This window comes from Rhinolophus hipposideros (genome assembly GCF_964194185.1).
Source record: "Rhinolophus hipposideros genome assembly, chromosome: 11".
In the NCBI taxonomy this organism is placed as follows: domain Eukaryota; kingdom Metazoa; phylum Chordata; class Mammalia; order Chiroptera; family Rhinolophidae; genus Rhinolophus; species Rhinolophus hipposideros.
In genome coordinates this window covers 9,201,351-9,217,737 of record NC_138057.1, presented here as the reverse complement: position 1 = coordinate 9,217,737, position 16,387 = coordinate 9,201,351, and the positions used below count along the sequence as shown (strand labels likewise).

General features: G+C 41.2%; 1 protein-coding gene across 6 annotated transcripts in view; it reads left to right on the top strand.

Moving 5' to 3' along the window:
• LOC308504979 (uncharacterized protein) overlaps positions 1–16,387 on the top strand; it is a 44,006-nt gene that overhangs the window by 1,334 nt on the left and 26,285 nt on the right. For 2 of the 6 annotated variants that reach the window (XM_081066646.1, XM_081066645.1), the window contains 2 exons: positions 3,848–4,072; positions 13,145–13,271. In XM_081066646.1, the coding sequence (XP_080922772.1) occupies positions 4,004–4,072; positions 13,145–13,271 (196 nt within the window). In that variant the 5' untranslated portion in view covers positions 3,848–4,003. Of the gene's footprint in view, positions 1–3,432; positions 3,583–3,847; positions 4,073–4,597; positions 4,654–13,144; positions 13,272–16,387 lie in introns of all 6 variants that reach the window. The other 4 variants (XM_081066648.1, XM_081066647.1, XM_081066649.1 and 1 more) reach the window with 4 other exon arrangements.

Sequence of the window (16,387 nt, the reverse complement as noted above, 5' to 3'; positions counted from 1 at the left end):
CTACATAGTAATTACAATTGATTATATTCCTTAATGCTGTACTTACATCCCCATGACTATTTTGTAACTACCAATTTGTACTTAATCCCTTCCCCTTTTTCACCCACTTCCCAACCCCCATTCCATTTTGGCAATCATCAAAATGTTCTCTGTATCTATAAGCCTGTTTCTGTTTTGTTTGTTTATTTTGTTCTTTAGATTCCAAATATAAGTGAAATCATATGGTTATTTGTCTTTGTCTGTCTTACTCCACAGAGCACAGTACCCTCTAGGTCCATCAATGTTGTTGCAGATGGCAAGATTTCATTCTTTTTTGTGGCTGAGTAATATTCCATTGTATGTATGTTCCACCTTTTTTTAATCCATTCATCCATTGATGGACACCCAGGATACTTTTGTATCTTGGCCACTGTAAATAATGCTGCAATGAATGTATGGATGCACACGTCCCTTTGAGGTAGTGTTTTGGGTTTCTTTAGATACCCAGAAAAGGGATTACTGTGCCCTTTTTTGTTTCTTGTTATAGCCTTTGTTTTAAAATCTAGTTTGTCTGATAAAAGTATTGTTACCCAGCTTTTTTTTTTATCTCCATTTTCATGAACTGTATTTTTTCATCCCTTTATTTTCAGTCTGTGTGTGTCTTTTTGATATGAAGTGAGTCTCTTGTAGGCAGCATATGTAAGTGTCTTGTTTTCTTACCAATTCAGCCACCGTATCTTTTGATTGGAGCATTTAATCCACTTACATTTAAAGTAATTGTTGATAGGTATGTAGTTACTGCCATTTTATTATTCATAATTTTGATCTTTTTTTCCTTCTCCTTAAGTCCATCTAACATTTCTTGAAATACTGGTTTGGTGTTGATGAACTCTTTTAGCTCTTTCTTGTCTGGGAGGCTCTTTATCTCTTTTTCGATTCTAAATGATAGCTTTGCTGGGTAGAGTAATCTTGGTTGTAGGTCCTTGCTTTTCATCACTGAAAATTTCCTGCCATTCCTTTCTTGCCTGTAAAATTTCTGTTGAGAAATCAGCTGACAGTCTTCTGAGAGCTGTCTTGTAGGTAACTAATTGCTTTTCTCTTGCTTCTTTTAAGATTCTTTGTCTTTAACCTTTGGCATTTTAATTATGACGTGTCTTGGTGTGGGCCTCTTTGGGTTCATCTTGCTTGGGACTCTACACTTCCTGAACTTGTATATATTTATTTCCTTTGCCAGCTAGGGAAGTTTTCAATCATTATTTCTTCAAAAAGGTTTTCAATTCCTTGCTGTCTCTCCTTTCCTTCTACTACCCCTATGATGCGAATGTTGGTATGCTTGATGTTGTCCCAGAGGCCCCTTAAACTATTCTCATTTTTTTGGATTCTTTTTTCTTTTTGCTGTTTTGATTGAGTGTTTTCTGCTACTTTATTTTCTGAATCGCTAATTTGATTCTCTGCTTTATGTAATTTGTTGTTCCCTTGTAATGTAGTCCTTATTGTATTTTTAATTTCTGAATGGCTCTTTTTTATGTTTTTTCTCTCCATTTTTATGTTTCCTATCTCTTTGTTAAAGTTCGCACTGAGTTCACCTACTCTTCTCCTAAGTTCATTGAGCACCCTTATAACCAGTGTTTGGAACTCTGTCTGGTAGATTGCTTGTCTCCATTTTGTTTAGTTCTTTTCCTGGACCTTTGTTCTGTTCTTTCATTTGGGGCATGTTTCTTTGTTTTCCCATTTTGGCTGCCTCCCTGTGTTTGTTTCTGTATTAGGTAGGCCTGCTATGTCTCCCAGTCTGACTAGTGTGGCTCTATGTAGTAGGTATCCTATGGGGCCCAGTGGTACAGTTTCCCTGATCACCTGAGCTGGGTGCTCCAGGTATGTTCCTTGTGTGGGTTATGTGTGCTCTCCTGTTGTAGTTGAGCCTTGTTTTCTGTTTTCTCATCAGTGGGAGGGATTGACCCGTAGGCTGATTAGTTGTGAGGACTGGCTGTGACTACAGTGGAGTTGTGGTGCAGGGGCTGACCCTACAGAGCAGGCTTCTCTTTAGCAGGGCTCTGCTGCCTGCCCACTCTGCCCTTTGGGTGTGTTGCCTGCAGAGGCTGGTGGATTCCAGCTTGGTCTGAAGCAAGTGCAGCCGGGAGTGCTGGCCATGGAGCCCCCTGTGAGGGCCCTCACTGCAGGCCAAGTTCAGCTGCAGCCTGTGCCCTTCCTGGGGCCACCTGGCATGAACCGCAAAGCAATCCACAGATGGTAGCCACCCATGCTGGGTTTGGAGTTGACTGAGAGAGACTAAGCCATGAACCAAGACTGACTGCTGCTAGTGCTGGGCTGGGACTGATCAGCAAGAAGTGTGGAGTATGCTGAGGCCAAATGCTGCTTGTTTGGGTTTTGTGAACCTCTGAGAGATTTCAGGACACTCTGCAGCATGTGCCAAGATGGGCCATTTGTATGGAAAAGCCACTGGAAGCCAATCGAGTGGATACGCAAGTTGGGTTGGGTGGGGGGGTCTCGGAATTACTAGGGCAGAATGAACAGTGTTAGCCATGTTGATGGAGACTCAGATATGATGGTTGTCTGCCCTGCAAGCAGGAAAGGGGAAGGACGCAATAGAGCAATAATGGACTCTGCCAGCACATCTGTTTGAGAGGAAGCTATCCCTCCATGCCTTGCCCTGAACCCAAACAATTCAGTTCCTCACCTTTCTAGTTGCTGCCTCAGCACTGGAGCTCAGAGTGAGTGAGTTCATCAGTGAGTAAGTATGTGTGCAGGCCCTTTAAGAGGAGCACTGGGGACTGCAGCTGCCCTTGTCTCACTGAGCCACAATCTGCTCTGGTTTTCACAGCCGGAGGTTGTGGGGACTTCCCTTCCACAGATGCTGCACTGGAACCCTGGATGTGGGGTTGGGACCCCTCACTCCTCTGGGGGGACTTCTGCAGCCAAGATATTCCTCTCAAGTTTTAACTGCCATGTGTGGGTGTGGGACCAGCTCGTTCTGCATCTGTCCTTCCTACAAGTCTCAAGGTGGCTTTTTCTCTATGTCCTTAGTTGTAGGACTTCTGTTCAGCTAGACTTCAGGCGATTCTCAGTGATGGTTATTCTGTAGTTTAATTGTAATCGATGTGGTCGTGAGAAGAGGCAAGCACAGTGTTTACCTACTCCACCATCTTGACCAGAAATTCTCAGGCTTTGTTTAGACATTACACTTGCCTAAAACCAACACTGCAGTCTTCATAGGCTCCTAGCAAGTGACCTGTCCTGAAAACCCAAAGATATAAGGGAAAACGAATATGGATGGAATCGTACCATGTGTCAAATGTATTTTGGGGTTTCTAGTGTCTCCAGATCCCGTGGGTCAGACAGAGGTTCCTGGCCCCTTCTGCACTGTCAGGCTGTCTTAAATCTGATAATGTATTTTAAGAGTCAGGGTTTTGCCTCTAAAATGAGTTTGTTTCTCAGGTCTGTGTCCCAGCTCCCTTGTAGAAAGCAGGACCTCTGTGAACAGGAGTCTAACCTGGAAGAGAGCAACTCTCTGATCTTAGACCTCTTTGCAGAGCTTCAGAGCAGAGACAGAAGAGCTCAGAAAGGAGCAGACCCCAGATTTGCAAGGTCAGAAGCAGCTCTCGATCCCCCTGCCCAGAATGAGTTAGTCCTGGTGATGATGCCACCTCCAGAAGCCACCACACTGTGTGACTGGTGGGGGCAGGGGTTGGGGACAGCCTTGAGTGAGGTGAGCTGAGGTAACCCAGGTGGGGGTCACTTAGGACAAGCCACTTCATTGGAGAGCTTGTGAGAGTAGGTCTGGGAGTAAAAGGGTAACCAGACAGAGGGAGAAAATTCTGTCTTCTCCCTAAACAGCCCCCGTTCTTTACAGATGCTGTACTACTGTTACATGTGTTCATCACATGTGACACTGCTGACATTATCTGGACTTCACAGGATCCCAGAATGATGCTACGTAAAGGGTTTTCCAAGATCATCAATTTCTGACTCTCTTGAAGACTTTAAAGACATTGAGCCTGAAAGGTTCATGACTTGTGCAGGGAAATCAAGTTTGTTTGTGACAGAGTCAAGAGGAAAACATTTTTCTTTCCCACAGGTAAGTCACCAAACGCATCTTATCAAAAGGGCCTTTTGAGAAATACATCAAAGCTGAAATAAACAATGAAAAATTCCTGTCCTAATGCATTCCATCTCTTTGACTAGGCTTTCTATGGATTGTTTATGCCAGGAGTAAATAATGTTACTGAGAAAAATAGATAAAATATGCATACTGAGTATTTTCCTGCTGAGTTAATCTTAATGAAAGAATACTGTCTTATCCTTTGGTGTAATTTAATTCAATTAATCCTCTATATTTATTTATTTTGTTAGTCAGAAGGACACATGCATTATTGTTACTCACTCAAGAAAAGTTTATGTTCACTCAATAAAAAGCTGCCAGTTTAAGCCCCATGGTCATTTTAGAGTCACACAAAAACAGATGGTGCTGCCTGGTGGTTATCCTTCTTATTCCTCACAGGGAGGCTGGTCCCCAACTAGAGTGTGACATTTGCAGAGGTGACTCTAGGAGTCAAAAGGCAGCCCAAATCTTGTGACCCCTGTCTTCTTTCTGTCCCCTCAGCTGAACCCCAGTTCTCTACACTCTCCCAAGAGCCACAGAAAATGAACATACCTCAGGTGAGCTGTTCATTCCCTCCCCACATTATGTTGTAATGGATTCATGAGGTGTCCAAGGGTCCATGCTTTACCTGGGAGAAGAGAAATAGAAATAGATCAAATCAGTCTTCAGGGAAAATATACACCATTTTACCACTAACTGATGTTTGCTGTCAGCTCTTGGTAGCTTTTGTCAGAGTAGCTAGGCTCCCTTCAGGTACCATTTTGCTAAAATTTCACATCGGTCATGAATGTGCATTGAATTATATTGAATACCTTTTGTGCATCTATTGAAATAAACCTATAGTTTATTTCCTTTGTAAATACTGTAAACAGTATGATGGGTTTTCTAATATTAACTTGAATTCCTCTATAGACCCTAGTTCTAATAGATGGTGAAGTTGCTTCTTACAGATTTTCCTAGGGCTTTTTGCTGATACTATATTTGGGATTTTTTTTTTCTGTATCCATAAGTTGCGTTGGACTACTTTTTTATTAAAATACAATTGACATATGACATCGTGTAAGTTTAAGGGGTATGATGTGTTGGGTTGATACAGATGTCTATTGCAGTATGATTATTACAGTAGCATTTGCTAACATCTTTATCGTGTCATATAATTATATTTTTGCCATGCTCAGGATATGTTTTTTCCTTTTTCTTTTTCTTTTTTTTTTTTGCCATAAAGACATTTGATTTTTATGTTGTCAAATTTAGCGGTTTTTTTTTTTTTTTTCTTTCATGATTCCTGGATTTTGTCATAGCTGGGCATTTTCCCACTCTAACATTGTAAAAAAAGTGTTCTGTATAGTCTTCTGGGATGTGATTGACTTTTTTTTTTTACATTTAGATCTTGAATATATATATATATATATATATATATATATATATATATATATATATATATATTTACACTTACTATTACAGTTTATTATAAAGAACACAAGTCCAACAACCAGATGAAGAGGGAACATAGGGTAAGCTCCGGAAGAACCCCAAGCACAAGAGCCTCTAGCCCAGTGGAGTCAAGGTGTACCCCCCTTCTAATTGGATGTGTTTAGCAACCCAGCTGCTCTCCAAACCCAACCCTAGTGTTTTTAATCAAGATATCACTAAAAAGGCATGGTTGACTACAACATTGCTCATTGGTGACTGAACTCAATCTCTAGCTACTTTCCATCCTCAGATGTCAGGGGTGGGGCTTAAAGTTCTAACTTTCTAACCTGGCCACCGACCCCCTTCCTGAGGCTCTTCATTGGCCTTCACCTTGAGTCATTTCATTATCATACAAAGATGCTCTTGTACTCATGAAATTCCAAGGATTTTAGAAGCTGTGTGCCAGGAACTGAGGACAAACACCAAATGTTTTTTATTTTAGCATAACAGGAATGAAGATTAGTCAAAAACTGTAGTGAGAGGTATTCTCTAACATCATACTGTCCCTTCGGAGGCCCTCACGAAGCCATCCACCCCTTTCACACTGGCAGAGCCCAATTCTATTTTCAACCCACCCACACAGTGAATATAACTCTTAAGATTAAAGGTGACTTAAAAAATTAAGATTTACTATTGCACAATCCAGGACAATGTGAAGCCGATAGTTTCCAAGTTGGTCTCAAAGGCTAGAAAATCCATCAAAAACATAACATAAGACCAATAATGCCATAAAAAAGGTAAAACTTTACAAGCTATCAACAGTTCTCAGACTGGGCCCTTTCTTTGGGCCAAAAGTGGGTCAGATCCATGCCATAACTAGTCAGAGAGAAGGGAATGGGAACCGCCACAAGCTCAGACTGATTTCCTTTAGAGAATAGGAGAGAACACAAACATCTGTCTTCTTTGAGCATCTTGTTGTCACTGATACATGCCATGAGGACTGCTAGGTGGTAGAGGGTAGATGACTTCTGCCACAGAACCTAGCACAATTTTGGCAAGGGTCCTGAGCCGACTGGAATATGAAGTGCAGCTCCTGCAAATTTCTCACATATCTGGAACTCTTGGCAGATGGCCCCTTGCAGAGGCTCTCTAGTCCTGTCACAATGAACAGAGACAGCACATTCCCTGAAGGTTTAAAGCCATTCTTTACCTTATCTGGAATTCTCATATTGAATGAGCTTAGATCTTTGGCTAAAGGCTTTTCCATATTTGCTGACTTTATAAAACTTATCTGGATTGTGAAAAATTTGGTGTTGATTCAGAGCAGACTGTTAACTGAAGCCTTTATTGAGTGTGGAGTTTAAGATGTTGAATGAGACTGTAGTTTTGGCTAAAGGATTTTCCACATTCACCACACTCAAAAGGCCTTTCCCCAGTGTGAACTCTCTCATGTAGAATGAGGCTGAAGCTTTGGCTAAAAGATTTCCCACATTTGCTGCACTCATAAGGCATTGCTCCTGTGTGAACTCTCCGGTGTTGAATGAGGCTGGAGATTTGTCTAAAAGATTTCCGACACTCACTGCACTCATAAGGCCTTTCTCCAGTGTGAACTCTTCAGTGCTGAATGAGTATGGAGCTTTGGCTAAAAGATTTCCCACATTCTCCACACTCATAAGGCCTTGCTCAACACCTTGAATTCTCTGGTGTTGAATGAGGCTGGAGCTTTGTCTAAAGAATTTCCCACATTTAGCACATTCATAGGCCTTGCCCTGGTGTGGATTCTCTGGTGACGAACAACTTTGGATTTGCATCTGAAAGCTTTCCCACATTCACTGCACTCAAAAGGTCTTTCTCTAGTGTGGATTGTCTTATGCTGAATAAATGTATGTAGCTGAAGGTTTTCCCACATTCATTGCACTCATACAGTCCTTCTCCAGTGTGGATTCTTTGGTGCTGAACAAGTGTACGTTTGCGGCAGTAAGCTTTCCCACATTCATGACACATGTAAGGACTTTTTCCACTGTGAATGGCCTCCTCACACTCAGTATACTGCTGTGTACATTCAGTGCAGTTTTGGGAGTGGCCTTGTGCTGGAGGAGACCCACACTGGCCAAGAAGGCCTTTCCAACCTCCCCACAGGTGAAAGGCTTCCCTGATGAATGGCTTCTGTAGCTCTTCACAAAGGAGGCCCTGTCCATGTCCTTGCTGTAGGGTTTCCTTCCACTGTGCTGGTTCTGATGTTGGTGAAGATTTGCACTGAAACATAATTGTTTCCCACATGCCACACAGGTGTTCAATTTCTGCCCAGTATGTGTTCCTTGATACTCAGTGAGATACAAAATATCTTCCATGATGGGAACACACACCTCACAGTGATGAGACTTCTGGACTGATGGATCTGGCTTTGGAGTCCTGATCTGTGGCACTCTTTCCAGAGAAACACGCTGTCCAGAAGGTGCCTTCTCATTTTCTATGCTACACAAATAACCCAGCGAGGATATAAGTGCAAAGTTCTCCAGCATCACATCACAGGTGCCTCTGAGTCTCATCAAGGAGCCCCCATTCCTCCTGAGAGAAGTACACAGCAACATCCTCAAAAGTCACACTGCCCTGAGCCGGTCCCCTCTGCGCGGCTGCCGCCGTCAGACTCTGTGGGGATAGCCAGGATGGAGCGGCGGCAGAGGAAGGGGCCCCGGTCCCTGTCCCCGCCCTTGCATGAATCATCCGGGGGGAGTCTCCGAGCCTCAGACCCATCTGCGGTGGGGGCGACAACTCCTTCGCTCTTTCCGGGTCCAGCACCTCCATCCCACCCAGCTCTCAGGAGCTGCAACACACTATACAGCCACCAAAGTAGCCGCCCCCCCTTGAATATATTTTAATTCTATCCTGCTCTGTGCTGTGAGGTTTAGATTTAACTCTCTTTTCCCAGATGGCAATCTAATTATCTCTGTGATATTTATGCCCAGCCTTTCTTCATTCATTTGAGATATCACCTGTATTGAGATAGGAAATGTACTCTGCTAATCACTCTTCCCACTACACACTTTGTTGTAGGGCTTGTTCATTTAAGCTTGAATGTCTTTCTGGGCTTTCATCAGTGTCCTGCTCCGTATGCCCACTTCTATGTTTGTATTTGTTTGTGGGCAACATTGCCCAGCTTTTGTTATCTAATAATGTCTTATCCTCTATCTTTCAGAATTTGTTCAAATTTGGGGGACTTCTGCTGGGAAACTTCTCTGTATTCCTCTTTCATCATACATTTATAGTAGGTTCTCTATTTTACCTGTGTTTTAGGAGGCAGAGCATGTGAATGTGCGTGCTCAGTCAGTTCCCTTGAACTAGAGGAATCGTGTATGCTTGTAATTTTCTTTTCTCTTAATTTCTAATACTCTAATCTTTCTGATTTCTCTTTCCACTCTTCAGAAATTCTTTCTCAGCCTTTATGGCCTATTCTTTTTCTACCTACCTCTTTAATTTTGCGATTCCCTTGAATTTTATACTTGGTTCTTTTCTCTTCTTGGTTTCTATATCCTTTCTGAGTCAGCTTTTTTTCTCTGATGACTTCGGTTGCCATCTTAATAACTAATTTCTCCTAAATCCTTATTTTCATTTTAGACCTCCCAATTTTCCTACACGACCTCTTGCAGTCTATGCTTCACAAAGTTTCCACACTAATTTCTCTCCATTCTATTTTCAATAGTAGTCATTGATTTCCATGTGCAAATGGTCCTTTATTGCAATATCAAGTGTCTGTCGAGATAGACAGTCATTCCTGCAGGAATCATTATTTGATCTATTCTTCTCTCTGCAAGGAAGTTCTTCATGTCTTCAGCGCAGTGAGTGCTGGCTGAATGCCACACCAGCAGACCTCTTTGGCCACCTCACAAAACAAGTGGCAGCATTAAGTCGACCCACTTCCTTATAACTGTTTGTGTGCACCAGGCTTTTTCGGTTTCAAGAACATAAACGCCTGAAACACGTTCAACCTTATCTTTCTTGCCCTTAATGATGATTAGAGGTGGGGCTTTCTTTCCATCCAGACGAATTGCCAAAATACAGGCACTTTTGTAACCAGTGGAGGGAATGTAGTAGATTGACAAGGCACCCCTCTGATAAATTGTCGTTTGAGATCCTTGGCCCATAAACACTGCAGTTTCATCTATAGCAATCATGTTGGAGAGTTGGTATTTAGAAAAGTCGATGCCATCAAGAAAGGACTTGAATGCAAGTGCACGTTTAATAACTTCAATATCTTCCAGATTGGACAGTGCTGTCGATCTTCTTAGAGACAGTTCATATCGCTGAAGGAAGCCATCCAGCCAGTGTTGTGATGCTTTGAATTCTTCTGGGGATATTTCTAAACTGGTGCCATTGCAAGGGCAAATGCTTGAATATCAGCCCTGTGTACAACCAAAGCCTTTGCTCTCCTGTCAGCAATCCATTCACAGATGATGTCTTCCAGCTCAGGAAATAATGGTTGCCAACCTGATCCACACTTGGGCTTCTTAGCATTTCCCTCGTCCACCTGTTGACTGAGGTTATTGTGCTCTGCTCGCCATTTTCTGACCATTCGGAGATGCTACTTCTCTTTGTAGAAAATCGTAAGATTCTTGCCCCGGGAGTCCTCCACGATTATTTTCTTGTACTCGATGGACTAGCTTTTTGCAATCATCTTGTCTGGGGGTCAAAATATTATTCCCTTTAAATCTACCATTAAATCAAGTGTTAATTGAAGACTTACAGATGGGAGTGGCAACAAAAATGATGACAGTTAAGAATGATGGTCCACACAAAAGCGACGAAAAATTGCTGGCACCAAAATTCAGAAAACATTTCTTTATTTCACATTAGTGCATTAAGTATGTCCGTTACACATGACGTATTGAATTATGAAGATTCATATTAGACACAACCACGTCCGTTCATTATCAAGTATGCACGTTATTCCTGCGTTGTGTCTGTACTCTAATTAGTCATTCGGCAATAAGTCTTGAGTTCATCTGTTTACATGGGCGTTTACCTCTTGTCCAAAGGTGCCCACTTGGGTATTTACAAATAATTATAATTTATCATTTATTTTAAGTATTAATGTCAATAATATTTGTATTTATATATTAATAGTATTATTTTAGAATTCAATACGTCTGCCGTGTGTTGCAACGGACGTACTAAATGCATCCGTCTGGCTGACAGTCTTAATTGGGGCTTATTTTGGGGGTAGGGCTTATATGATGAGCATCCTGAAAAATCATGCTGTGGCTTATTTTCTGGTTAGATCTCATTTTCGGGGAAATACGGTACAGAGCAATTGTTCCTAAGTAGGGTCAGTTTTGCTTCCCAGGAGACATTTGGCAGTGTTTGGAGATTTATTTGTTATTGAGCTATAATTTACATACAATATTATATTAGTTTGAGGTGTACAACATAGTGATTCAGTATTTTTGTACATTATAAAATGATAATCATGATACATCTAATTACCATCTGTCACTATAAAAGTTATCACGATGTTATTCCCTATGCAGTACCTTATTTCCATGACTTATTTATTTTATAACTGCAAGTTGGTATTTCTTAATTGCCTTCACCTATTTCACCCACTGCTCCCTCCCCTCTGGCAGCCAGCAGTTTGTTCTCTTTATCTATGAGTCTTTCTGTATTGTTCTGTTTGTTCATTTGTTTTGTTTTTTAGATTCTACATATAAGTGAAATCATACAGTATTTGTCTTTCTCTGTCTCACTTATTTCACTTAGTATATTATCCGCTAGGTCCATCCATGTTGCCACAGATGGCAAAATTCTTTTCTATGACTGAGTAATATTCCTGTGTGTGTGTGTGTGTGTGTGTGTTTATCCCACCTCTTTTTTATCCATTCATCTATCAGTGGACACCAAGGTTGCTTCCATATCTTGGCTATTGTAAACAATGCTGCAAGGAACGTAGAAGTACATATATCTTTTCAAATTAGTATTTTTTTTAATTCAGATAAATACCCAGCAGTGGTATTGCTGGGTCATGTGGTAGCTTTATTGTTAATTTTTTGAGGAAACTGGGGTGAAGATATTTTTGATTGTCACAACTGGGGATGCTACTGGCATCTAATCAGTAGAAGACAGGGATACTGATAAACATCCTAAAGTACACAGGACAGTGTTACTCCGAAATAGAGTTATCTGGTCTACAGTGTTAGTATTACCAAAATGAAGAAAATCTGTTCTAGAGCATTGCTCCTGAACCATGAATCTGGTGAGGTTTATGAGGTGTATCCCCTGGCTTATGAGGTGTGATAAAAAGATATGGTGAATATTTAAATAAAAATGTTTATTATAGTAAAAGACACATTGCCATTAATCCCCCTCAAAATACTCCCCTTCGCTTCAAACACGTTCATTCTTGCCACTTTCTGAAGCAGTTCTGGAAGTTCTCTTTTGTGAGTATCTTTAGTTGCTATCATGGCTGCCTCGATGTCCTGAATCGATTCAAAACGCTTACCTTTCATGGTCATTTTGACTTTGGGGAAGAGCCAGAAGTCCCATCGTGCCAGATCCCGTGAATCAGGTGGATGAGGACACACCGTAATGTTTTCATTTGACAGAAATTGCCATACCAGAAAGGATGTGTGACACTGAGTGTTATCATGATGGAAGATGAAACCCATTGCATGTTAATGAGTTGTTCGTGATCCATGATTTATAGCACACTTTAAAACACACCTTTTCTCAACCATAGCTCACTTCACCAAACTAGTTGAAACTTGTCACACACTGTTACTAAGGTTCGATGCTCTGCTTCCCTATTGAAGATCCCTGCCTTTCCATTGGATGGCACTCGGTAGCAGCATTAACCGTATTTTGTGATCAGAACGGAAAGGCTCTGTGTCACACATCATTTCCGGTACTGCAATTTTTGTCAAATAAAAACTTTATAGTACGTCCTCATCCACCTTATTCACCAGATCTGGCACCGTGCGACTTCTGGCTCTTCCCCAAAGTCAAAATGACTATGAAAGGTAAACATTTTGAATCGATTCAGGACATCGTGGCAGCCATGACAGCAACTAAAGATACAAAAGAACTTCCAGAAAGTGGCAAGAATGATGGGATAAGTGTGCTCAAAGCGAGGGGGAGTATTTTGAGGAGGATTAATGGCAATGTGTTTTTTACTGTAATACATTCTGTTTTCATTTAAAAATTCACCATATTGTTTGATCACACCTCATACATGTCTCTCTTCATTGGTTCCCCATTACCCCAGCAGAGAACTCCAGGCTGGGGTGTGTTTACTCTCCAGAGTGCTCAGCATAATCCAATGGTGTATGGGAAATATATACAGGAATTCTGTTGTATTAACTTTACCTAAGAATATAAGATACTAAGCTTTCTCATTATATTAAGTGACAATATTGTGTATAATTTAAAAATAAATATAGATAAATCACAGCATGGGAATAACTTTTTACTAATTGTGCACATATCCCCCAAATATAAGAAAGAGTTAGGGCCATAATAGTCATTTCCTATAGCAGTTTTTAAGAAACTCTGTCAACAGTAAATATATTCAGAGTTAGTTTCCAAAACTGTTTTCCATGTTCCTGATCCTGGGCCCTGAGATTGATTAGAAATATGCTGTTACAGGCCTCAGTGTCCTTCAAGGACGTGACTGTGGAGTTCACCCAGGAGGAGTGGCAGCACCTGGGCCCTGCTCAGCGGGCCCTCTACAGAGATGTGATGCTGGAGATCTACAGCCACCTCGTCTCCGTGGGTGAGCAGACCTGACCACCTCACTCCCTCTAGAATGCAATTCTGGTTTTCGTTTTTAAATATTAATCATTTTTGTTGAGGTGTGTTTAACAGAAGATAAAATTCAGCACTTTTCAGTGTATAAGTCAGTGAGTTTTACCATCATCAAAATCATGATTTGGAATATTTCCATCATTCCAGAAAGATACCTTATAGCCCTTTGCAGTGAGTCTCCTCCCTCCATCCCCACCTTTCAGGCTTCTTAGCAATCACTGATCTGCTTTCTACTGAAATGGTTCTGCCTTTTCTCGAATTTTATATTAAAGGGATCATAAAGTATATACTGTTTTCTGTCTGGCTTCTTTCATTTAGCATAATGCATTTTTGATACTTGTGCATGTGTGTGTGTATCACTAGTTTATTCTTTTTACCACAATTTGTTATCCTTTCACTTGATAGACACATGGTTTTTTTGTTTGTTTTTGTTTTTCCAGTTTGGGGCTATTATGAATAAAGCTGCTATGAATATTGCATATACAAGTCTTTGTGTTGTTATGTTTTCATTTCTCTTGTGTAAATACCTAAGAGTGGACTTGCTGGGTCTTCTGGTAACTTTATATGTAATTTTATAAGGAGCTGCCAAATGTTTAAAGTTGGCTGCACTGTTTCTCATGCCTATATGCAATGTCAGAGAGTTCTCATTGCTCTTTGATTACCAACATTTGTTTTGGTAAGTCTTGTTCTTTTTAACCATTGTAGTTGGTGTCTAGTTATATCTTATTGGGTTTTAATTTGCATTTCCCTGGTGACTAACAATGTTGAACCACTTTTCATGTGCTTTTTAACCATTCATAATCTCCATTGCTGAAGTGTCTGATGAAATCTTTAGCTCATTTTGTGTTCAGTTTAGTTTTTTTCCCCTTCTTCCGCCTCCCCCCACACTCTGGTTCAAGCCATTGTTTCTCAGTCTAGTTGTGTAGGACACAGCTCCCTGGCCCATGCTGGTATTATGAGCCTTGCACTCCCTCCCCGGCTGAGGCAGTCAGTTGCCAGTCAGCTCACAGCAGCTTACGGCTGCTCTTGCCGGATTCTGGCCACTCATGCTGGACACTGGCTGCTCATGGCAGCACATTACATCCCACGGCCCCTCACGCTGGCTGCTGGCCACTCATGCTGGCCACTGGCGGCTCGTGGCAGCATACGCCGAGCTCTGGCTGTTCATGGCAGGCCAGTCCAGGGAGAGCCGTTGTTCACAATCTTAGCTGTAGAAGGCGCAGCTCACTGGCCCATGTGGGAATCAAACGGGCTGCCTCAGTAGTAGGAGCACGGCGCTCCAACCACGTGAGCCACAGGGCTGGCCTAGTTTAGTTTTTGTTGTTTTGTTTGTTTGTTTTTGGTATTGTTGTGGAGTTGAAGGCATCCAGACCTTTAGCAAATAATGTTTTGGTGTTTTTCTTTTGTTTTTTTTGTTTTTGTTTTTTTAAAAATATTTTTTTGGGGAAGGGGAATATGACTTTATTGGGGAACAGTGTGTACTTCCAGGCCTTTTTTTTTTTTCCCCCAAGTCAAGTTGTTGTCCTTTCAATCTTAGTTGTGGAGGGTGCCGTTCAGCTTCAAGTTGTTGTCCTTTCAGTCTTAGTTGTGGAGGGCACAGCTCAGCTCCAGGTCCAGTTGCCATTGCTAGTTGCAGGGGGCGCAGCCCACCATCCCTTGTGGGAGTTGAACCGGCAACCTAGTGGTTGAGAGGATGTGCTCCAACTAACTGAGCCATCCGGGAGATCAGCGGCAGCTCAGCTCAAGGTGCCGTGCTCAATCTTAGTTGCAGGAGTCAGAGCCCACCATCCTTTGCGTGACTCGAGGAATTGAACTGGCAACCTTGTGGTTGAGAGCCCACTGGCCCATGTGGGAATCAAACCGGCAGCCTTCGGAGTTAGGAGCATGGAGCTCTAGCATGGAGCTCTAACCGCCTGAGCCACCAGGCTGGTGCCAAATAATGTTTTGCAAACCCTTTTTTCTCCATCTTTGGCTTGCCTTTTTAAGAAGAAAATGTTTTCACATTGTTTCTGGTTTTTACATGTACTTACGAAAAAACTTTTTATATGACATAATTATAGATTCACAGGAATTAGCACAATTATATTCTTCACAAGTTTCCCCCAATGGTTATATCGTACATGGGTATGATATAGTCTCAACACCATTTGTAAATAGATATTGGTATAATGTGTGTGAATAGCTCTATGCCATTTTATCAATGTGGAAATTCATGTAACCACCCCACAATAAAGGTACAGAACTATTGTATCACCACAAAGGTTTCTCTTGTACTACCGCTTTACAATCATACCCATACCCTCTCCCACACTATCCCTAATCTCTGCCAACTACTGATATGCCCTTCATCTGATAATTTTTCCATTTCAAGAACATTATGTAAATGGGATCATACAGTATTTAATGTGCTGAGTTTGACATCCATCCAAGTTATAGTGTATATCAATAGTTTATTTATTTTATTACTACATGGTATTTTATTTTGGGAGTGTGTCATAATTTGTTTAGTCATTCACCTATTGAAGGATATTTTGGTTGTTTCTAATTTTTGGCTACTTTAAGCTGCTATGAAATTCGTGTTCAGGTTTTTACTGTGAGCATAAATTAGTATTTCTGAGGTAAATGCCCAGGAGTGTGCTTGTGGTTGTTTGGTAAGTATATGTTTTTCATTTTTTTATTAAACTTTATTGGGGTGACAATGATCAACAAAATTACATAGGTTTCAAGTATACAATTCTATAATACATCTTCTACGTATTGCATTATGTGTTCACCACCCAGACTCAGTTCTCCTTCCATCACCATATGTTTGACCCTGTTTACCCTCTTCTAAAACTCCCCTCCCCCCTTACCTTCTGGTAACCACTGAACAGTTGTCTGTGTATGAGTTTTTGTTTCTTTATTTGCTTGTCTTGCTCCTTTGTTGCCTTCAGTTTTATATCCCACATATAAATGAAGTCATATGGTTCTCCACTTTTTCTGACTTATTTCATTTAGCATAATGATCTCAACATCCATACATGTTGTCACAAACGGCAGTATTTCATTTTTTCTTATTGCAGAGTAGTATCCTAGTGTGTATAT